The 24,926-nt window shown below is 40.9% G+C and overlaps 1 protein-coding gene across 5 annotated transcripts in view; it reads right to left on the reverse strand.

Annotated features, from left to right (window-relative positions):
• Nucleotides 1-3,101: 3,101 nt before the first annotated feature.
• OXSR1 (oxidative stress responsive kinase 1) overlaps nt 3,102-24,926 on the reverse strand; it is an 88,383-nt gene continuing 66,558 nt past the window's right edge. For 3 of the 5 annotated variants that reach the window (XM_055414625.2, XM_055414627.2, XM_055414628.2), the window contains 9 exons: nt 24,632-24,697; nt 21,448-21,570; nt 17,729-17,764; nt 13,726-13,872; nt 12,038-12,102; nt 9,681-9,733; nt 7,951-8,019; nt 6,202-6,266; nt 3,102-5,801 (listed from right to left, as the gene is read on the reverse strand). In XM_055414625.2, coding sequence (XP_055270600.2) covers nt 5,727-5,801; nt 6,202-6,266; nt 7,951-8,019; nt 9,681-9,733; nt 12,038-12,102; nt 13,726-13,872; nt 17,729-17,764; nt 21,448-21,570; nt 24,632-24,697 — 699 coding nt within the window. In that variant the 3' untranslated portion in view covers nt 3,102-5,726. The other 2 variants (XM_055414626.2, XM_088831875.1) reach the window with 2 other exon arrangements.

Genomic DNA, 24,926 nt, shown 5'->3' on the forward strand with positions numbered 1-24,926 from the left:
ACAAGTCCTCTAACTCCATTGGTTTCACTGCACTCCCAGTTCCCCCAGTTCTGTTTTTGATTATTTGTTCTCTTAACCCTTCCCCTCTCCCACCCCAACCCGTCTGCCAAAGGTTCCCCATGATGCTTCAAAGCCCACAACTGGGGAGTCCTCCCAGGAGCACTGTAGCCCCAGGGGCCTGTAGTCTCGCTGACCCGGGAGGATGAGCTCCCAGGCAGCACATGTGCTGCTCTCCGGCATCTCCAGCAGTCTGGCCACCCTCGCTTGCTGTCTTCTGGGAGGCTGCAGGGTGGACAGGACTGCTTCCAGCCCTAAAGGGAGAGCCCACAGCCTGTCTCTCTCCTCTTCCTCTCCTTGCACCTGCCTTCAGTCCGTGGCACTGCTAAGACCAAAGAGAAGAGTGTTCTGATCACTGGAGTAGTGTAACCTGAATGGATACACCATCACTGGCAATCATCTGCCCGTGGGGTAGAGGGTGTTTGTACGTATGGTGCAGGGAGGGGAAAGTATTCCCCAGACATCACCTATAGGGATGCACTGGAGGGTGTCTCAAATCTCTTCCAAATTTGAGAATGACACTGAATATTTATTTGGCTGCACCATAGCACACAGGAGCTTTGGTTGCAGCATGCGGGATCTAGGCCCTTGACCAGGGATCGAACCTGGGCCCCTTGCATTAGGAGCTCAGAGTTTTAGCCACTGGACCACCAGGGGAAGTGCTAAGAACGACTCTAGTAAATAAAAACATGTGGTAGTTGTTCTGGTTTCTTGTCCAGGATGTAAACAGCTCAGCAGTTGTCACTTTGTTCTAGCAGGTAGAAAGCTGGACAAACTGAAAATCAACAATTCTTCTTAGATCCATCAGAGATGAGGGCAAACTGTTATCCCTCAAACTGGAGCCAGAAAGTTAAATACAGGGAATTATAACTTCTTGGAGCAGAAATTCACAAACTCAAGACTTCCACAGGAATCAGTACCACAGCAAGAAAATGTGACTGTAATTGACAGACTGCTTGGAGGCTCAGGGTGGGTAAGTCTGAGGACAGTCGACACAATATTTGAGAACAGAGGTGCAGGCATGAGAGTACCTGACTTCACTGTGTGGTGCTGGCAAAAAGATCACATACATAGACAGAACAGAACAGACAGCCCAGAAAAAACAGATTCAACCGACCTTTGACAAAAGAACACTAGCAATACAATGGAGTAAAGATGGCTTCCTCAACAAATGGTGCTGGGATAACTAGACACAATGAAGTGAGTTTGTTTTCCAGTATGAAAGTTATATTCATACTATAGTCTCTTAACTGTGCAATAGTATTCTGAAAAAAATATACATACCTTTATTTAAAAGTACTTTAGGGACTTCCCTGGTGGTCCAGTGGTTAAGTCTTTGCCTTCCAATGCAGGGGGTGTGGGTTTGATCCCTGGTTGGGAAGGTAAGATCTCACATGCCTTGAGGCCAAAAAAAATCCAAAACATAGAAGCTATATTGTAACAAATTCAATAGACTTACAAAAAATGATCCTCATTAAAAAAAAAAAAAAAATCTTAAAAAAAGTGGGCAAAAGACCTAACAGACACCTCATCGAAGAGTATACACAGATGGCAAAGGAGCATAAGAAAAGATACTCAACACACTGTCATCAGGGAATTACAAACTAAAGCGAGATGCCACTACACATCTAGTGGAATGGCCCAAATCTAACACCGTGACAATGCCAAGTGCCTGTGAACATATGCATCAAAAGGGACTCTCATTCGCTGGTGGAAATGCAAAATGGCATAGCCACTTTAGATGGGAGGTGGTTTCCTAAAGACTACTTTTACCATAAAATCTGCCAGGGGGCTCCTTGGTATTCACTCAACCAAGCTGAAACTCATATCCACATATTAACAAAAACATGCACAAAAGTGCTTAGAGCAGTTTTATTAGTAACTGTCAAAACTTGCACACAGCAAGTGAATGGATTAATAAACTACGGTATATCCAGACATGGAATACACTAGTCAGCACTGAAAAGAAATGAGCCATCAAACCACAAAAAGGCATGGAGAGACGTTAAATGCATATAACTGTGTGAAAAAAACCTTTTCTGAAAGGCTGCATACTTGTAGGACAATGAGACTATTCTCTGTGAGATCATAATGATGAGTACATATCATTATCCTTTTGTCCAAACCCATTAAATATACAACAACAAGTGAATTCGAAGGTATACTATGGACTTCGGATGATAATGAAGAGCCGATACAAGTTTATCAATTCAACACATGTACCACTCTGGTGCAGGATGTTGACAGTGGGAGAGGCTGTGCCTGCGTGGGACCAGGGGGTATATGGAAACACTGTATACTTTCTGCTCAATTTTTCTGTGAAATTAAACTACTCTGAAAGATAAAAGTCTACTTCAAAAAACAAACCCACAAAACATGTAGGGTGGGTGAGCTGATCCACAGGAGGAATCCATGACTGTGGCACTGAGCATTGCTATTACGAGTAGGCAGAGGTGAGGAACCTGGCTTCTGGACAAGACCTGATCTTGCTAAAGATGATGGGCAAGTGGAGAGGCTTTGTTTACTCTTGCCCCTGCCCTGACCCCCACATACACCATGGTCACTTTTGAGTAGCCAGAACCTCCTCCTCTCTGTCTCCACACAACCCGTTTACCTTAAAAGGAAATTCAATCAGATATGATACCATCAATTCCTAAGGTCCCAGGACCTGAGCCCTGAATTACCAGGACCTACCCCAAAGCAGTCCTGTCAAGGCTCAAAGACCACCTCTGGGGCAGGGGTTACTTACCCAGCAGGTGAAGAAGGGCTGAGAAATGGGAACAAGTTCAGCCTTGCTTTGAACTTTCCAAAAGGGATTCCCAAGGACTTGAATCTGGTATTTTTAGCCCGCCAAATAGCATGGGCAGAGGTAAACAGACAAGGTCAATGAGAGGAGTTCCTTATGTCACCCTAACAAATTTCCCCGGGCAGATCGCTCTTTGGGGATTTCAGCTTCCCCATTTGTACAACGGCTTTACGTTGTTTATTAATACACCTTTTCACTTCCTGCTGCTCCCATCAAAAGTCACCAAAGTGAAGCATCCTTATACCACCACAGACAATTTATTCTTTATTGATTAAAAATGAATGAAACATGCAGCAAAGTACAAAGTCAAAAAAAAAGGGAGGGGAAGTCAAATATTTTACATCTTCCATTATCTAGCATATGTCATGAGGAGGAACCTCCATTTATTGATACATCATTATTCTGTCCTCCAGATTATTAAGAGTGTCAGCTGGCTCTAGGATTTGGTTCACAACTTAAGCAAAAAAACCCCAAACAAATCCATGAATCATTTAGAAAGACCATACGTTTTACAAATAGCATTGGCACATGTTACCTTGTGCTAAGTTAGTCCCTACCCCAGGACCCAGGAGGTCCTAGGGATCTAGGGAGAGAGGTGTATTCTGGACCACCACTCCCAGGAATGAGCAAGACTGCTCTCTCGATCACGTGCTGTCTCACCTGCGAAGTTTCTGTTCACTCATTTTTTTCAGCGTCATTGCACATGCCAGCAAAGGGAGTCCACCATACATCATGCAGAAGAAGAAGTAACACTGTCCTGGGGCTTGGTGTCTGGCTCCTAATTCCCAGCAGGGCAAAAGGTGAATGGAAAAGAAAGCCCCAGCCCACTTCAGTTCAAAGGTCATGCCTGTCCCACTACAGCTCACAGGTAATGGCCAGTAGGAGAAACTGAACAAGAAGAAGGGCTGCTGCTTACTTCCAGCCTGGGCTTTTGATCACCTCCAAAAAAAGCTAGAATAGAGTGATGCCACTACCCTCTGGATTCAGAAATAAGCAGACTATGAAGGGCTTACTGGAAACGAAAATACAGACTCTAAGGTAAGCCCCTAGTCTTGTGCCAAAGGGGACAGTACATCTTTTCCATAAACTTATCCCTATCTCCCTGTCCTTTCCCCCTCAACTCTAAGAAAAGAAAAAAGAAAAGCTAAATATTTGTCCATCAAGCTGATCAATCTTCTGTCTCCAGGCTCAACAGGCTCCCTCCTTTTACCAATCCTGCCAGGACTCTGGCATCTGATTCTCTGATCTGTTTTCCTCCCAACCCTCTCATCCCAAATCATCCCCTCCCTTCCTCTCCAACACCCACCCCTTTCCCAACATGCCTTTGTATCCAGGGCCGGTGAAGAAAGCCCAAGATTAAAACTACGAGCTCAGAATGAAATTAAAACTGTAACAAGTCAGTTGTGGGGAAAGCTTTCAGAGGTGCTCCAAGAAAAAACTAGGTAAAGCAATCTTGTTATTCACAGACCAACGCAGATGGAAAGGGATGGACTGATTCTGTAAAAGGAAGCTCTCCACTTTCCATGGGGCCAAAGCCCATCTTTTTGTGTTGTTTTAAGGCCAGATTGAGTATCTCTTTCATTTGTAAAACTTGTTAGGGCTAATCTGCAGTTAGATAAAGGCTGACTGTGAAACAGTAGGAAAAAAAAAAATCAACCCCACTGGTGATTCACATATTGCATTATGAGTGCTCTTTTTTAAACCTAAAGAATAATTTATATTATTTCTGTAGAAAATCAAATGAATACTGTCTACTCATAAATCCTAAAAGTCACGGCACATGTGGTTTCACGTTCCATCTTGGGTCAGGTTCAGCACACAGAAGTGTGGACCCCCTCCTAAGGGTCAGTGCAGGAGAGGGGGCAGAAGGCAGGCCTCTTTGGCCTAGGGTGAGTCTCCTTTATTGCTGTAGAAATCTCAGCCTTGCATTTCCTCATGACTCAGAGGCCAGGCAAATTGATTTTCACGGGAGGATCAAGGAGCAGTTTTTCTTCAGTTGTTTAAGATCTGAAATAAATACTTCCACACTGATATGAGTTATGATTTTTTCCTGTTCAAAACACCACTGCTGGGGTAACTCTCGTTTATAAGCCGTTACGTGATTTTTTTCCCTAAAAACAGTCCAAAGTTCCGCTTTGAAGGGTCCGATGGCTGAAGTTCGATTACAGTCAGATGTTTTGCACCAGCTGAAGTTAAGGCGAGCAACCCTTTTTGGAGCAGGTAATGAAGAGGGGTGCCTGAGAGCAGCTTCAGCAAAACGCTTAGAAACATCATCAACAAAACAAGAACACAGTTTAGGTTGCCTCCTTCTGAGGCTGTGCTTTTTCCTAACAAAGGTTGCTAGAATTCATATCAGATACAAAAAAAAAAAAAAAATCACTAAATTCTCTGGGCTCCAGCTGAACAATCAACTTTTAATTGCTACTTCAGTGGTAAAGAGATATCCCAAGATGCCCACATCCCGTCCGGTGTGGGAGAACAATCAGGATGAGGAAGCCCAACAGAGTTGCTACTTTCCACCCAGCGCCATCACTGGAGTAAGGCAAGATGAACTGATAGACCTCATTCCTGGGCCTTGAGGCACCCGGGCCACTTCTTAGATGGAGGAAGACAGGGGATGCGTGCAGTAAGTCTACTAACGGAACTCTTTAAAAGGGATGCTGGCCACTGGTGATCCAACTTTTCTTTCCCTGTGGGAAAAAGCAGGGATGATGGCAGGAAAAACACAAAAGACAGACCTCTAAAGCTCCTAGCTGGGAGGTTTGTTGCTGGGTTCTTTGGCAGTAGTGGGTTTAGGCCAACAGAAGCAACAGAGACACGCACGTGTGGAATCTCCTTCGGCTGCCTCTTCCAGGGCTGTGTTTTAACTGATACTGAGCTGGGCAAATCCTATTAGTTTACCATCATCAGGAATATCTGAGCCTTCAACACCGGATGCCTAAGAACCAAACAAAATGAGAAGCTGTGGTTATTCACAAATAAAACTGCAGGTAATAATTAAAACTGATATGGGGATTGTGGGAGAGAGGGCAGTTAGGGAAAGGTCCCTGGGATACAACAGGAGGCTGATAAAGGTGTAGGTGGAGTCTAGGTACAAAGGTGGAGTCAGATTGACAATCTGTTTTGAGAATAAACAGTTGAGGGCCTCAGGTAGGAGGCTTCCTGGGAGTGAGAGGGGAACAGAGGCCAATAAAGACAGACATCAGCCCAGGGCATGGGGAGGCTAAACAATCACCAGACTTGATTATTCTCATCACTCAGGGAATATGGAAGCTGGTCTGCAGAGGCTGCTGGTGTGTAAAAGTGAGACAGTTTAACAAGAAGGAAGGGATGAATACCAGTTTGAAGGTGACAGATCGATTTGACTGGGGTTCTTCCACAATCTTCTGCAAATTAGCTGCCACTATAATCATAAAAACAGAGAAAGTAATGAGAAGTTACGCAAATCCACATTTCAACCATATGTTAACAACTTAAACGGTAGTTCACAATCTCCTACATATAATCAAAATGCAAGCAGGAAGATAAATCGCTCCCTAAACAAGAGGTGTTTTAAAATACAAGTCCAAGTAGCACAAATAAAACTTACCATTGTCAAACTAACTTTCTTTAAGATATTGTATTAACTAAGGAATGACACTCCAGCTAAAGAGGTAGGACTTGCCTATTCATGGGCCAGAAAGCCCTAGAATGGGAATTGGCCAACTATGTGTAAAAATGGCAGAGACACCTGTACCCCAATGTTCATCGCAGCACTGTTTATAATAGCTAGGACATGGAAGCAACCTAGATGTCCATCGGCAGACAAATGGATAAGAAAGCTGTGGTACATATACACAAAGGAATATTACTCAGCAATTAAAAAGAATGTATTTGAATCAGTTCTAATGAGGTGGATGAAACTGGAGCCTATTATGCAGAGTGAAGTAAGTCATAAAGAAAAACACCAATACAGTATATTAACACATATATATGGAATTTAGAAAGATGGTAATGATGACCCTATATGTGAGATTTTGTAAAAGAGAAACAGATATAAAGAATAGACTTTTGGACTCTGTGGGGGAAAGCGAGGGTGGGATGATTTGAGAGAATAGCATTGAAACGTGTATATTATCATATGTGAAATAGATGGCCAGTCCAGGTTCGATGCATGACACAGGGTGCTCAGGTCTGGTGCACTGGGATGACCCTGAGGGATGGGATGGGGAGGGAGGTGGGCTCAGGATGGGGAACACATGTACACCCATGGCTGATTCATGTCAATGCATGGCAAAACCCAATACAATATTGTAAAGTAATTAGCCTCCAATTAAAATAAATTAAAAAAAAATGAGAGACTGTTCATGGTTCACAAGGCCTAAACTATTTACTATCTAGCCCTTTAAAAGTCTGCTGACTTGCCCTACACCATAGTCTTTTTCTTCAGGCCTTCAGACTGTGGCCTGACTGTGCCTGTTCTTACTTCCTGCTTTTTTCTGGGGGTACTAAATCTATGATGATTTTTTCTTACCTCTTGGCTGCCCAAGAAGAGAGTTCATCCTCCAAAATGGATTAGATATGGACAAGCTTACTCTAACTTGTGACTTCTGTCACCATTTCTACAATCTCCTAGAGACCTGGGTAAGATTTCATTCATTATCATTGGGGGTAACAAAACAAATTCAGAAGTGAGATTATTCTTTTTTGTAAGAAAGGAACTATCCGCAATACCTCCTATTTCAACAAAGCCAAGAACCAGTCATAGAACCATTCAACCTACTCAGTAGAATCAAGGCCTGATTTTCTATATCCACTTTGGCCACCTCATGCGACGAGTTGACTCACTGGAAAAGACTCTGATGCTGGGAAAGGTTGGGGGCCGGAGGAGAAGGGGACCACAGAGAATGAGATGGCTGGATGGCATCACCGACTCTGTAGACATGAGTTTGAGTGAACTCCGAGAGTTGGTGATGGACAGGGATGCCTGGCGTGCTGTGATTCATGGGGTCGCGGAGAGTCGGACACGACTGAGTGACTGAACTGAACTGAACTGAGGGATATAGGCAGAGAGACAAGGGCAGAAGGGCAGAGCACAAAGTACTTACCTATGACTAAATCCCTTCCATCGACGAGGCCGGCAGAAATGAGTTCCTGGGAGACACCCTCTGCTGTATCTGCAAAGACAAAGAAGAAAGTGCTCCATTTTCTTGTGCATGCATGTCCCTGCTACTTCCAAAGTGGGTGCTGGCACGTCCAGACTAAAGATAGCTGCTAAATTCGCAGACCCAAGGTGGTGGTGGTGGGGCCTTCCACAAAAAGGTTTTTCCTACCACTAGGATTACCTCAAGTGAGGGACTATCAGAGGTCGAGCTAGAGGACGGAACCTGGATCAATCAACCAGATGGCAAGTATCAGCTCAGTGTAAAGATAACATTCTAAATGATGGCATACCTTAGACGGGGTCTCGCCTTTGTCTGAAGAGCGCCTGACAGTAATGCTGCACAAGAAACTACTAGTCTGAGGGCAACCCTGAACCCAGCCCTGTGAGCTTGGGGATGTGACACTGTGTGTGTGACATCTCCTGGGATAATAACACAGAATGATTTAGTCCCAATTTGGCCATACTGAGAGGTTTGTGGGCTCTTATTTCCCTGACCAGGGATTGAATGTGTGCCCTTGGGAGTAAAAGTGTTGAATCTTAACCACTGGATCACCTCAATTAAACCTTAAGAAAACAAATTTTAATCACTTTTCTTTGGGGATCACATACCTTGTCTTTTTTTTTTTCTTCTTTTTTTTCCCCTAAAATCATTTTCTGCTATATTCTGGTAGGCTTTCCTTCACATCCAGTCACCTCAGGTTGTACTGAGTACATAGTCTATGGGCATACAACTAGAAACTAAACAGATGAGGAGAGAGGACCAGCAATTAACCTCATCTCTGACTGACTCCTTCCCAAGGCCTGAACACTAAGCCCCTTGGAGGGAGTGAGAGGACCTCTGGGGAGGGGCTGTGCACAGACTTGTGCCGATGGCCAGTGATGTGAATGAGGACCTTAAAGAGCGACTCTGCCTGGCTGGAAGACAGAAGTCAGGTACACCTCTGTCCATGTGCATTTGTTCTCATGTTCTTGGCACTTCAGTGCGCTGCTCCTGAGACTGAGGCAGCGGGAAAACTGAGCATGGCACACAGGACAGATACCCAGTAGCTGTGAGCCATTCTGCAAATACGAATTCTGAGTAACAAAGGTAAGAAAGAAATCAATAAACCTTGTCCCTAGGAGAAGTTCATGGACAGAAACTATGTGTGATGGGGCTCGGCTCCAGCTGGGAGGGAGGGGACTGGAAGCCCTGCTGTTTCCTTACTGTCAAGGAGTACAAACACACTCAGTAATAAGAGCCGGAATTCGGCACATCGGCAGATCCGAGTCTGAACTCCAGCTACACTTCTTCTCAGCTGTGGGAACTATAACCAGTTACTTCACTCTCTCTAAACCTTAATTTCATCATCTATGCAAAGGGGACAATAATCTTTCCTTAGGGGCCATTTTGAAAATTTAATGAGATGCTGCTTAGCATAATGTCTGCCATAGTAAACTGGAGTTATATTTACTACTGCTTGTATTATACTTTCTAAATGAGGTAGTTGTAAGAAAAAAACAAACAACACTGCATTTTTATTTTATTTACATGTATTCTCAACCTTTAGGCCAGGAACATTTTTATCACCCTTTAAGAGGAAAATATACCTAAAGGACAGAAACTTCACATACATTTTCTTCAAATGACAAATGAGCAGTTATTTTGTTTTCAATGTTTTGATTTTGATGCCTCACCTCTCCCAGGAGTAAATTCAAATCGAATATCATTTAGTTCTTTTTTTGAATTCCTATGAAAGAAAACAAAATGTGTAAAATAAATTTCTGAATTTATACATTCAGAGTCTGCCTACCTTTATCAGGAAAGCTATGCCAAGAGAAAGATCCTTCTGTCCCAAAGAACAGATGATCTGTCCTAACGAGCTCACACTGAGGGCTCAGAGCAAACAACTCAGAGTGATCATTTATTAATAACTCTCCTACAACTCTTTTAATCTATGTCCTTCACTGGTCAATATATGCCCACTCTCATCCTTACACCCAGTAAGATGACCGTATTAAACTAAGAGGAATATATGAAAGAGCACAGGGAGGTGTGACTAAAATGACAGAGGTGGCTCTCTGTAGAGAGATCTCTGTAGATATCACTCCTACCCCCTACACCCCTCCGCCAAGGACAGTACCTTGCCCACCACTGGGGATCAGTCTGAGCAGACTCAGAGAATGAAATACGTGATGCGCACTCAATTCCACAGGGGTTCAGAGGAGAAGGATAAAGAATATACAGATTGGGATAAGGAGGAGAAACTTTAGAAATACTAGTAGTTTTTTTAGATAGGATGTAATAGACAGGAAGGCTTTGGGAATGGAGAGAAGATGGGGACAAGAATGGTGTCCATACTGGCAGGAGAGTTAGTAGAAGGCTCCAGAGATTAAAATGTGACTGATGAGGGATAGTCACAGTGATTGCTCACCAAGCCAAGTACTGAGATTAACCAAGCTCCCTGGAGGTTCTGATTAAAGATGGCGAAATTAGAATACCATGTATAAAGGCAGATGTGCCTGATTACTTAGGACCCAAATCCATTTTATCTAAATGATGTAGAGGGCTTAAGTCTATCTGACACATGCTTGATGCTACTGAAATCGTGCTTAAAATACAGCTCCCCAAATCCAACACAACCTGCCCAACAGGGATTTTCTCCCTCTCATTGCCTCTCTGCACTTGTCTACATGGACTTATACTTCACTGCATTTCTACTACTAAAACTTGCTTTTAGCTATGCTAGTTCAGTTAAGCACATAATAAAAATCAACTTCCAACATAGATCTTGACTACTGTGTTTCATTTTCTCCTTTCTCAGTGTCTTAGCACAATAGCTAATAGAGACGTACTTAGTCAGCTTAATATGTAATTTTCAATCTATTCTTTCTGAAAGCTGAATAAAATTAAGGTCAAATGTTCAGTATCACTTTTGTGATGTGACTGTCATGCCAAGTACAAACACCTTCAAAGATAACAATATGCTAAACTGAACTTCAAACTCTTCATCAATAAGACTCTAGCCTCCTCTTCCATAAACAAGTCTGGAACACAGTCCATTAAAAACCACCCTTCAGAAACCTAACTGCATCACTGACAAGCATCCTCTCCCCTTCTGAAGCATATGTCAAGTAATATTTCATACTATTAACTGATCTAAGATTTTAAAACAAAATTTTTAAAACAGACTAGTAGTATTCTCTGTACACAATTAAAATAGGATGAAATTACCAAGACACTGTATGATTCAGAACTATCTGGGTCCAAGCATACAGAATAGGCTTCTATAAAGAAAAGGTAGCCACATCTGCTTTCTTCATGTTTATGGCATAATTTCATTGCTCCTAGTGGTAAAATCAGAACATTTTCCAAAGGGACAATTACAGAGTTTGGGACTAACATGGACATACTGCTGTATTTCAAATGGATAGCCAACAAGGACTTATTGTACAGCACAGGGAACTCTGCTCAATGTTACGCAGCAGCCTGGATGGGAGAGGGTGGTTTGGGGAAAGAGCGCTTCCATGTATACACATGGCTGAGTCCCTTTGCTGTTCATCTGAAATTATCACAACATTGTTAACTGGCTACATACCCCAATACAAAATATAAAGTTCAAAAAAAGAAATAAAAATCTGAATTTTAACCACCTCTCCAAAAAATAATTAGTTCAAAAAACCCCCAGAACATTCCCCAAATAGGTCTTGCTACCTCTGCTCTACTCATGGTCATCCTGCTGCTGCTGCTGCTGCTAAGTCACTTCAGTCGTGTCCGACTCTGTGTGACCCCATAGACGGAAGCCCACCAGGCTCCTCCATCCATGGGATTTTCTGACTAGGAATTCACATGTGCAAAGAGGAATGAGTCAATGGTAACTCAGATCCTCACACTACCGCTGTTATATCTGAGGGAAATAATACAGCCGAGAGCAAACACACACAGTTCTATCCAGTTACTCTCAGGCATGCACTACGAGGAGGGGTAACTTCCAAAGAGAAATCAGCACATTCAGAGTATTCAGAAAAGAACAACAACAAAATGTCTTACTTACCGTAATCTTAGTACTAGACTGATTGGGATCTTGGTTTCTTGTGAACCTGCTCCTGAAGACAGAGCCTAAAAAGCATTGAAAGGTATAAAGTCATTGCCTGGAGTATTAAGTGTGGTGGTGACTGATGCTTGTCTAGAGATGAATCATTCACTTGGCAGCAATTTTCTTCACCTCCAGGTGTGGGCATCCTAGTCCCCAGGACTCCCTGCTGTGGGAGGACATGCACCCTTAGGCAGCAGCAATAGCTGAATGTCAGTCTGAGTCAAACACAATTGGAAAGATCATTGTCAAACCTGCATGAAATGCCACACACAGTCACATTTCAATTTTGCATTTCTCAGACCTCTGTTCCCCTCTAGAAGAGTGAAGAACAAGACACTGGGTTTTTCCCTTTAAAAAACCTGCCATTGGCCACACATCTGTAGTAAGGTCTAAACTGGCTGCTGCTCAGGAAACCACCCAACCTGGAGGTTCCAGATCTTTAATCCTCTGAAAACCATAAAGCTGTCCCTTGCTTAATGGAGGATACATGTAAGAATAAATATATTCTATTTAGGCTGTTTATAAAATGAATCCAATCTTTTCATCAGTTTTCATAAGATGACTATCTCCTTTCCCATATGATGGGCAGAAATGAAAAGCTTGGGCAAAGAAAAGGTTAAATGTAGTCAGGACTCTGACTAACTGGAAGCACTCAGAGCAGTGGTCTCCAAAGGCAGAGCACCGCTGGCATGCAGATGAAAACATCTGAACTTCTATTTTTATTTCTTCCTACCTGAATTTTAGGAAAAAGCAAAATAAAAACACTGCTGCTGCTTAATAAACGCGTAGACTCTGAACTCCTACTCTCGCCATGGAGCACAGTTACATGGTGCAGACAGTACTGCGGTTCCCAAGGGAAGAGTGGTGGCCACACAGCAGCGGGTGGGGGCAGTTCTCAGGGGGGCCTTCACCCACTCAGCACTCTCAGTGCCTTCTGATTTAACAGAGGTCACGTGTGCCTGATGGGGGATTCATAGATCACTTTATGACATCTTAATAAAATCAACCCCCACAAAACTGACAGGTATCTTAAAAAGAGCAATGCAGGAAAACCATGGTTTGGAGACAGTGTTAACAAAGATGACAGAAGAGCTAACAGTGAGTGCTCCTTAGTGGCAGCTGCATTCTGAACTTAAGCATAATAAGGATATAATAAAAAGTTGACTAGACAGGGAAGCCCTTCTCATTCGGTCCACCGTCTAAGCAGCAGACACTGTTACGAGAGGGGCTCACTGTGGCAGTGTGCGCCCAGTCTCCTGTGGCACTCCTGGAACTCCCTAGGTGCTCCCTCAGGTGCCTAAGGCCTAGCAGTGGCATACCCCATGAGCGGCTCCCTTTAGTGGTGGGGGCAGGTGTCGAGACCAGAAGAGAGGAAGGAAGCTGACAAGAAATTTCAATCCCCCAAACTTTTGCTGTTTGGGATATTTCCATCATTAACTTATTTTGGTGCTCAAAAAAAGAACCGTGTGATCCTTGTTAAACTCTCTTATCTGCATACATGTAACATTGTGAGAAGAGAATTTCTAACTTGTTTCAAAATCTACCAGGACATCATCCTTGGTGCACAAGGTGGTGTTCCACGCTAGCCTCCGCCTTCTTCCTCCACCCAGAAGGCTGACCGCGGAAGAAATCGGTCCCTGCTGTACCTGAGCTGCTATCGCTGGCTCCACAGTGGGTGGCAGGGAGACTTGAGTGGGTTGTGCAGCCGTCGGCCCTGCTGTGTGAGGTAGATGAGCAGAAATCTGTTCTGGAACTTGGAGTAAAGTACCCACAGGATCACTTGTGGAAAATAGCTGTAACAAAAACACAAGCAGTGTTGTGTAAGCTGAGAGGAGAGGGAGGTGGGTGGGCTGACAGGCAAGGAGTGTAGGAGGGGCGACCTTTTCAAAGTAGTTCTTGTGTAGTGAACTGGCTCATCTCTGCAACCTCAGTACACCTCTTTCAAATAGAAGTCAAATATGTCTATGCTTTTCTGTTTTAAAGAACTTTTGAGGTGTAAATTTCAGTCAGTTCAGTCGCTCAGTCGTGTCTGATTCTTTGCGACCCCATGAACCGCAGCCCTCCAGGCCTCCCTGTCCATCACCAACACCCAAACCCATGTCCATTGAGTCAGTGATACCATCCAGCCATCTCAACTTCTGTTGTCCCCTTCTCCTCTTGCCCTCAATCTTTCCCAGCATCAGGTCTTTTCCAGTGAGTCAGCTCTTTGCATTAGGTGGCCAAAGTACTGGAGTTTCAGCTTCAACATCAGTCCTACCAATGAACACCCAACACTGATCTCCTTTAGGATGGACTGGTTAGAACTCCTTGCTGTCCAAGGGACTCTCAAGAGTCTTCTCCAACACCACAGTTCAAAAGCATCAATTCTTCGGCGATCAGCTTTCTTCACAGTCCAACTCCCACATCCATACATGACCACTGGGAATTAGATGGACCTCTGTTGACAAAGTAATGTCTCTGCTTTTTAATATGCTGTCTCAGTTCAGTTCAGTCGCTCAGTCCTGTCTGACTCTTTGCGACCCCATGAATCACAGCACGCCAGGCCTCCCTGTCCATCACCAACTCCCGGAGTTCACTCAAACTCATGTCCATCAAGTCGGTGATGCCATCCAGCTATCTCATTCTCTGTCGTCCCCGTCTCCTCCCACCCGCAATCCTTCCCAGCATCAGTCTTTTCCAGTGAGTCAACTCGTCGCATGAGGTAGCCAAAGTATTGGAGTTTCAGCTTCAGCATCAGTCCTTCCAATGAACACCCAGGATGGATCTCCTTTAGAATGGACTGGGTGGATCTCCTTGCAGTACAAGTGACTCTCAAGAGTCTTCTCCAACACCACAGTTCAAAAGCATCCATTCTTTGGCAATCAGCTTTCTTCACAGTCCAACTCTCACATCCATACATGACCACTGGAAAAACCATAGTCTTGACTAGACGGACCTTGGTTGGCAAAGTAATGTCTCTGCTTTTTAATATGCTGTATAGGTTGGTTATGGAGAAGGCAATGGCAAGCCACTCCAGTACTCTTGCCTAGAAAATCCCATGGATGGAGGAGCCTGGTAGGCTGCAGTCCATGGGGTCGCTAGGGGTCGGGCACGACTGAGCGACTTTACTTTCACTTTTCACTTTCACACATTGGAGAAGGAAATGGCAACCCACTCCAGTGTTCTTGCCTGGAGAATCCCAGGGACGGGGGAGCCTGGGGGGCTTTCGTCTATGGGGTCACACAGAGTCGGACACGACTGAAGTGACTTAGCAGCAGCAGCAGTAGCAGCATAGGTTGGTCATAACTTTCCTTCCAAGGAGTAAGCGTCTTTTAATTTCATGGCTGCAATCAGCATCCACAGTGATTTTGGAGCCCAGAAAAATAAAGTCTGACACTGTTTCCACTGTTTTCCCATCTATTTCCCATGAAGTGATGGGACCGGATGCCATGATCTTTGTTTTCTGAATGCTGAGCTTCAAGCCAACCTTTTCACTCTCCTCTTTCACTTTCATCAAGAGGCTTTTAGTTCCTCTTCACTTTCTGCCATAAGGGTGGTGTCATCTGCATATCTGAGGTTATTGATATTTCTCCCGGCAATCTTGATTCCAGCTTGTGCTTCTTCCAGACCAGCGTTTCTCATGATGTACTCTGCATATAAGTTAAATAAGCAGGGTGACAATATACAGCCTTGACATATCCCTCTTCCTATCTGGAACCAGTCTGTTGTTCCATGTCCAATTCTAACTGTTGCTTCCTGACCTGCATACAGGCTTCTCAAGAGGCAGGTCAGGTGGTCTGGTATTCACATCTCTTTCAGAATGTTCCACAGTTTATTGTGATCCATACAGTCAAAGGTTTTGTCATAGTCAATAAAGCAGAAATAGATTTTTTTTTTTTTGGAACTCTCTTGCTTTTTCAATTATCCAGTGGATGTTGGCAAATTGATCTCTGGTTCCTCTGCCTTTTCTAAAACCAGCTTGAACATCTGGAAGTTCATGGTTCACGTATTGCCGAAGCCTGCCTTGGAGAATTTTAAGAGTTGTGGTTTAAGTTTATGTCCCACTAAATCCACCTATTTAGGTATACAACTCAATGATTTTTAGAAAATTTATACTTCTATAAATATCTCTACAATCAGGTTTCGGCACTTCCATCAACTCAAAAAATTCTTCTGTGTCCATTTGAACTCTTGCTCCCACATCTAGCCTTAGGCAACCACTCATCTACTTTCAGCCTTTCAATTTGTCTTTTGTGGACATTTCATACAGACCAAATCTTACAATATGCACTCTTTATGTGTCTGGCTTTTTAGCACAGTTTTTCTGTAGTGAGTATCAGTAATCATTTTTTTTTCCTTCTTCAGAACAGTAATTCTTTGTATTTTTAACTATATCTATGCCATCTCCTTTGCCCAGCAAAATAGCACCTACAATATACAGACTGAAGTATATACTATGAAATTCTAGAAGCAACATTTTCCTATATTGGGGACCCTCTTTTACTTATAAAGAAAGAAAATCAACCAATGGTTCCTTAACATATCTGAAAGCATTTCAAATTGAATGTGAAGCTTTATAACATTAAACATTATTTTGCATGTGTGAAAGTTTCACACATTTTAGTTATGTAACTTGGGAAAAAACACCAATGCTGAACACAAAATCAAGTTAAACATATTCAAAATTATAAGTTAGTAGAGAAAACAGTATCAATGCAATGGCTAAAATTTAGAGTTAAAAGAGAAAAAAAAATAAAAGGGCAATGAGAGATCTAATAGCTGTTATTATATAAGCAAAATCAAGGAGACAAGGAAGTATTAAAATTTTGTGTCTGCTGCACTTCACAGAGGAAAGCAAGTTACCTACTGGTGCTAATTTTTGATAGAAAAATAGAACTTTAAGATTAGTTTTGAAAATGCCAATGATATGGACTTCTCTGGTGGCTCAGACGGTAAGGAATCTGCCTTCAGTGCAGGAGACCTGGGTTCGATCCCTGGGTAGGGAAGATCCCCTGGAGAAGGGAATAACAACCCACTCCAGTATTCTTGCTAGGCAGGCTACAGTCCATAGGGTCTCAAAGAGTCAGACACGACTGAATGACTAACATTTTATTAATATGGAAGGACAGTTGCTGAAGCTGAAGTTCCAATACTTTGGACACCTGATGCAAAGAGCCCACTCATTGGAAAAGACCCTGATGCTGGGAAAGACTGAAGGCAAAAAGAGAAGAGACCAGCAGAGGATGAGATGGTTAGATAGCATCACTGACTCAATGGACATGAATCTGAATAAACACCTGGAGATGGTGGAGGACAGAGAAATCTGGTGTGCTGCAGTCCATGGGGTCGAACAGCCTGACACAACTTAGGACTGAACAACAACAGGCTCCTATGTCCATGGAATTTTCCAGGCAAGAATACTGGAGTGGGTTGTCGTTTCCTCCTGCACCTAGCAGGCCACAGTCCTTGAAGCAGCAAAGAGTCAGACTTGACTGAGTATGCAATAAGCATAAGGCAGGTCAGCCTAACAGGAGTCTGTTTAGTAGGATTTCTTATCACACTATTTGACTAGTATAAGTTCCCATTCCTATTTAAGCACATACAAAAAAATGTGTAACATTAAAACCAAAACAAAAGCACTTTAATGACTCAACAATCACAACTACTTACCTCAGAATTTGTTAATGATTCTTTCACTCTGGGAGACTAAAAGAAATACAAAAAAAGGAGGCTTGTTAACTGAAAACTCAGGTTACTTGTAGTCAGTTCCAAAACTGCACGGAATGGTGAAATGCAAGTCAACTCCATTTCATTCTGATCCATAATTAAATCATCGGTAACTCTAGTGAGTTTTCTGGAAAAAGAAAACTAAAATGATATTACTGTATTCTTTGTCCAGCTAGCCTGTAATGTATCAATATATTCATAGAATTTTAAGAGTTCGGAACTTTATAGCAGAAGTTTACAGCAAACATAAAGGGACTATCAGGTAGTAGGGAGGTCACATTCTTCAAAGTACAATTCTACTAATCATCAACATATTACATGCGTAATTTCTCACACTAAATGTAAATATTCAAGCTAATTATCCCATATATTCTTAAAGCAGAATAATTCTGATTACGGACTTCAGTAAGGAAAACTTGAGCCAAAATTGAAATTCCAATTATAATCTGCCATATGAAAATTTAAAATTAAATTGATTTAGTAAATCATAAGTTAGCAGTAATTCTGGATACAAGCACTGGAAAATTAAAAAAAACAACAACATATCTCTAAACAAATTCAATTTATGTTAAATTCTACCAAATGTGAATGTGGACTTCTTTTAAGGTTAATTTATAGGTTTTTAAATTTCTCATTACCATTTTATCAATGAAAATCAAAGTTCATACAATACCTAAGGTATCACAGCAAGTATATGCCAACAAAAAAACCTTAAAAAAAACACACCTTTGTTTGGAAATAATTCAAACTTACAGAAAAATTGTAAGAATAAGAATAATACAAAGAACACTGCCATACCCTTTACCCAGACTCATCCAATATTAACCTTTCTCCTTATGTGCTTTATTAGTGTTCATTTTCTTTCTTTTTATATATATTTAATCAATCCTGTACCATTTAAGAATAAGTTGTATATAATCATGTCTCTTTACAATTGAGTAGTTGTGTATTTAATAGGAAAATTCTATTACACAACTTCACTCTACTAAAATTATCAATTTGAGTAAATTTAACAATAATACTTTAATTAACGACCCATAATACAGCTTTTCCAATGACTTCCTACTATCCTTTAGGACCTTTGTTTTTCTAGTATAAGATCTGCCTAGGATCATGTATTGCAGTCAGTCATCACGTCTCTCTAGATCTTATCTGACACATAATTTCCCCTGCCTAGTACATATTCTGAATAGACTGCTCCTAACTTGTGCTCTGATGTTTCTTCATGATTTAGACTGAAATCAATTCTACATAGTGATTATCTTCCTATGGAATTGTGTTTTAGAGAATCTCATGTACCCTGTGACCCTCATTAGTGATGTTAATTTTAATCACTAAGTCAAGGCATTTTCTGATTTCTCAGGTAGGCAGTAGCTATTTTTCCCCTTGTGACTAATAGGCAATCTATGGGGAGATACTAGAAGACCATGTAAATAGCCTGTTCATCAAAGATTTTCCATATATTTAGCACCCACTGATGATCTTTATGATTGCCTTATGACGGCTATAAAACGACGAATTTCCCCATCCACTCCTACATTTACCACCACTGGAAGTTTATTGTAATGAAAAATCATCATTTTCTCCCCATTTATTTATATATTTATGTATTATTTGTATGGGTCTATTGACTCCTATTCTTTTAATGATTTATAATTATTTCTACACTTTATGATTTTGATGGTTAAATTCTCCCTAATTTGGTTAGTGGGAGCTCCTTCAACCTGGCTCTTATACTATTAAAAATAAAAAACCTTTTCTGTCAAAACAAGATATCCCAGATTTATATTTTCCCTGTGTAAGCCGTGGAATCAGCCATTTCTCCAGTGAGCCTTTGTTCTTTTAGCAGGGCATAGCATTTGAAACCAAGAGTTGAGCATAAAGTGTGCTTACTCCTAATGCTTTTCTGACACTGTGCATACCTGTAATCTTCGATTAGATGCTGGACACTGAATTTCACCTTGTTGCATGATGCTAATTTTGTATTTCTATGAATCTTGATGTTTTGTTCTAGAGTACAGTTAAGCTGCTGGAAATAGTTTAATTCTTCTGGATCCTGCTTTGATGAGTTTTAGCTGGGTCTGGAGCAGTGTTCAGTCTAGGGCAATATATTATACCCCATTACTGAGAACTCTACTGAATGCCCTGTGAATTTTAAATTTCTCCAATCTGGCTGCTATTTCTGGCTGTGTGAGTGCTGGGCACTGTTCTTCACACGGGTAGTTTTTTCACATACAGTAATCGATAAATATTCTGCTAAGTACTCAAAAGGGAAGCTCTAAGCTTCTTTCTCTGGATAACTCTCTCCTTCCTGGCATTCTATCAAATTTTATCTGATTTCATTTTTTACTTTTATTTACTCAACAAGGGAAAGCACTTTCAAGCCACAATGAAAAGAATAATCAATCAAACAAAACTGCCCCCAAACTGACCTGGATATTAGAATCAGCAGAGAAGGACATTAAAATAATTATATTACATAACTTCAAAAAGTTAAGCAGAGACATGGAAGATGCAAAAGCAAACACCAAATCAAACTTTAAGTACCTAACAACCAAACCAAACACCAAATCACAATGCTAGCATTATATCTGAGATGAAAAAGAGATTGCATGGCATTAGTAGCAGATTAACACTGCAGAAGGATAATGAACAGGCTAGTAATAGAAACTACGCAATATGAAACTGAGGAAAAAAGAATTTTTAAAAAGTGAAAAGATCAGTGAACAGTCGGACAACTTTAAGCCTAATATACATGTTATCTGACTCTTCAAGGTGGATGGATAGAAAAAACTATTTGAAAATATGATAGCTGAGAACTTTCTAAACTACACTGCAAACCCCAAAATTCAAGCTCAATAAACCCTAAATATGAAATGTGAAAAAAAAAACCTAAGTATACCATAATCAAATTGCTCAAAACCATTCATAAAGAAAATAATCTTAAAATCAAAGTTAAAAGAAGTGTGACTTGTAAACGAATAAGGTAAGTAAACAAGCAGATATCACACTGGAAACAATGCAAACAAGAAAACTTTGGAACAAATTCTTTAAAATACAGGCCCATCTCATTTTATTGCACTATGCTTTCTTTACTTTACTTTGTAGATATCACAGTTTGTTTTACAAATTGAAGATTTGTGGCAACCCTGAATTGAGCAAGTCTATCAGTGCCATTTCTCAAACGTTATTGCTCACTTCATGTCTTGGTGTCTGTTTCCAGCAAACACTAACACACTAGCCAGGACAGACAAAATGAAAATAAGGTGCACTGTTCCTCTTCAGACAGAAGGGTAACAAATTGTAGGGACTAGCTCTCAACTGTTAGGCTTTCAAGTTCACTATTTTCTCCTGAAGTGTCTAATCAGCCATTAATCCAATCTAGTGTACTTTTATCTCAGACATTATAGTTCTCATTTCTCAATTTAGGTCATTTTTATATACCCTAAATATTATCACAGTAAAACTGATACTTCAGTCCCCCCCTCCATAGAGATTTACTTGGGCTCCTGTTGTTAATAAGCTGTTCAAAATATTGTCTGTATTTTTTTATACTTTATCTGGTTAAGCTGCACAGAACCACAGAATACAGTATTATCTCAGAGGCTTCAGACAGCAAGACAGAACTCTATAGCTAAAGCGTATAGTTTAACAAAACATACCCTGAGTTGTGAAATTGCTGCTTTTCCTTCCTCACTTTCTTCATCAAATTCATCGTCGCTCCACTCCCAGCCACCATCTTCTGTCTTATGAAGACGGCCACTGGAACCTGGTACTCTCCGAACCTACTCATTAGGAAGAGAGACAGGGACTGTGGCAGTGTTTGACACTCAAGGTATAGAAAAGTCAATCATATTTCTCTCTCCTTCTATTACTTCAACACAGTAAGTAGATAGCAATTTTCCCCATAAATAAGTTTTCCCATATAAAGTCACACCCACCATCCTTCACTTGCTTTCTGTTCCTAATCTCCATTATTTGTCTTTACTCACAACCACTGACTTTCCCTCTACTCTGATGGTCTGAGACTGCACATCATCCAAATCCCTCTGATGTGAAGTCAGATGAAATCTGAGTAATGGCTTCATATCTTCAGACATCAAGAAAAAAATGGGGGCAGTTTAAGCCCCAAATAAATAAGTTCAAGATAAAGAAGATTATGGTTTTTTTTCTCCAATTTTAACTTTTAAAATCACAATTATACTTGTTGGTTCAAGAGGACTACAGCGGTGCCAATGTTAAGAAAAAGAGCAGTCCCCTAACTTTCATCTTCTTCCCCACAGGCAACCACTTTCAATTCACTTTAGCTTATTCTTTTAGAATGTATGCATATTCATCTCTGAGTAATCTGTTATTACGACCCCTTGATTTTCTGGTTTTAGAAATCATCTATTGACTTCTTGCTATAGAAGCTGAGAATTTAACCCTATTATTAATTCCCTACTGTTTTCAAGATACACTGCAATTTTGGGTAAATCAATTGTTTATATAACATGATTATATAAACGATATGGTTGAGCTATATATATTACAATTACTTTTCTTTCCTGCAGAACTTTTTAATTTCCCCTGGAGTTAATATTTGCTTTCTTTAAAAAAAAAAAGTTATTTATTTTTGGATGTGCTGGGTCTTCATTGCTGCATGTGGCCTCTCTCAAAGTGCAGCGAGGAGGGGGGATATTCTCTAGTTGCAGTGTGTGGACTTCTGATTCGGAGCACAAGCTCTGAAGTGTGGGCTGAGTAGTTGCAGCACATGAGCTTAGTTGCCCCGTGGCATGTGGCATCTTCCTGGACCAGGGATCAAACCCTTGTACCCTACATTGGTAGGTGGATTCTTAACCGCTGGACCTCTAGGGAAGTCCTGCTTATTTCTGACTTGTAATATTTATCCCCAGATTCTCTCCCTGTTATGTAAACCTCCTCTCACCATATTCATATACAGTAGGTATTCATCAGTGCCATCTTCTTGAGGAAGCCTCTCACCAGAGCCCCACGATCTGTTCCATCAGACTGACAGCACGTTTGGTACCTCAGATCTCACTCAATCAACCAGTGGACTATGCTTCCTCAATCACATGACTTCCCTATTCTTACTTTAAGCACTTACTCTACTATTAGCCTGGTGTATTTACTAAAGTCGTGCATTTCTGAACATAATTTGATTCCATTCCCACACTCCACTTAATAGTTTGCCTGGTAAAAAAGAAAACAATTCTGGGTTAGAAAACATTTTTTTTCCCTAATGTTCAACGTTAAGCTCCTTTGTGATGTGGCTTCCAGAAATGCCACTGAGGTCCTTATGACTGTTGATTCTATCTGTAACCTTTCCCCATTCTCTGGAAGGCTACAGGATCTTTTTACCTCCAGTATTCTAAGCCTATGCAATGAACATAGGGCAAACTTCAGGAGATGGTGAGGGTCAGGAGGCCTGGCATGCTGCAGTCCATGGGGTCATAAAGAGTTGGACATGACTGGGCACCTGAACAAAGCAACAAAATTTTGAGCTACCATGGTAACGTGCTTTAGTGTTGATCCATTCATTGTGCTGGGTACTTGGGCTCTTTCAAACTGGAAATTCATGAAATTTTTCTTGATTAATTTTTCATGATATCTTTTCTTCTGTTTTTCTCAGTTTTCCTTTTCTGGAACTCCTTCTACTTAAACGTTGAGCCTTCTCAAATAATCCTCTAACGTTCTCATCTTTTCTGTCTCTTGGCGTTTTGGCTCTATTTTCTGGAAAATTTCCTCAACTTTACCCTAAAATCTTTGTAATGATTCTTTTCATTTTTTCTATAACGTTTTCAATTCCCAAGAGCTCTTTGTTGGTGGCAGTGCCATTCTCTAAATGCTTCTTTTCTTAAGTTAACAGCTAAGACATAATTCATATAACATTGATCCATTTAAGGTATTACAATACAATGATTATGTTCAGAGTTGAAAAACCATCTGTACAATCAAATTTCAATCGTTTTCATCACTCCCTCCACTTCCCACAAAACATCCCATAACCATTAGCAGTCCTACCCATCCCCTTACAATCTGCTCAAGTCCCAGGCAATCAATAATCCACTTTCTGTCTCTATACGTTTGCTTGTTCTGGATATTTCACATAAGTAGAATCACAGAATATATCTTTCAGCTAGCACAATGTTTTAAAGGATATCCACGTTATGGCATGTATCAGTACTTCGTTCCTTCTTACTGCTGAATAATATTCCATTGTATAGGTTCATGACATTTTATATATCCATTTATCAGTAGGTGGACATTCAGTTTGTTTCCACATTTTAGCTATGAATAATACTTCCATGAACATTCATGTACATATTTTTATGTGTACAAGTTTTCAATTCTCTTGGGTATGGCTAGGAGTAGACTTGCTGGGTCATATAGTAACTTTGTTCAGTCTCTCGAGAAACTGCCACAAAAGTGACCACACATCTTCCATTTCCATCAGTAATGTGTGAGGATTCCAATTTCTCCACATCTTTATCAATACTTGCTATTGTCTGTCTTTTTTGTTATAGTTATTCAGGTGGGTGTGAAGTGGTGTCGTCACTGTTTCTGTATGGTGGAAAGAAACTTCCCAACTCACTCTGGTAGTTGCAAACAGTGATTTAACACAATTTAGAATTAATTAATTATGTACTATTTCATTCCAGTTGAAAGCGGAGTACTACTGAGGCAATGACTATTGCTAAAGGCATATATACAGTATGCTAAAGAAAAGACTGAAAGAAAATAAGTAATATTCATACTGTTAACACAGCATTAGTCAATACACTTTCAAAACGCAAAAGTAAAACTTCTAATTTCTCAGAAAAACTGAGTTAAATCCACATTTACCTTTTTAGCTCTTTCAGAAATGGTTGGCGCTCTCTGCAATATTTTTTCTTGAAGAAATTCTTTATTCTGGAGAGGAAAAATAAGTTTTCTTTTCATAAGAAGTTTTTACTGAACAAAAAAATTGACATAAATATTCACCACAATTAATGTGATATAGTAACTTTTTATTAAGTTTGAGAAAAGCTTCTATTCTTTCATTCTGAAGATCCTTTAGTATAATACTACCATGACTTTATAAATTGAGACAAACCTTTAATGTACTGTATGAACCGCCATCTATGAAAAGTTTGCTTTA

This window comes from Moschus berezovskii, chromosome 24 (assembly GCF_049115385.1).
Source record: "Moschus berezovskii isolate FMDL1 chromosome 24, NW_MosBer_1.0, whole genome shotgun sequence".
In the NCBI taxonomy this organism is placed as follows: Eukaryota; Metazoa; Chordata; class Mammalia; order Artiodactyla; family Moschidae; genus Moschus; species Moschus berezovskii.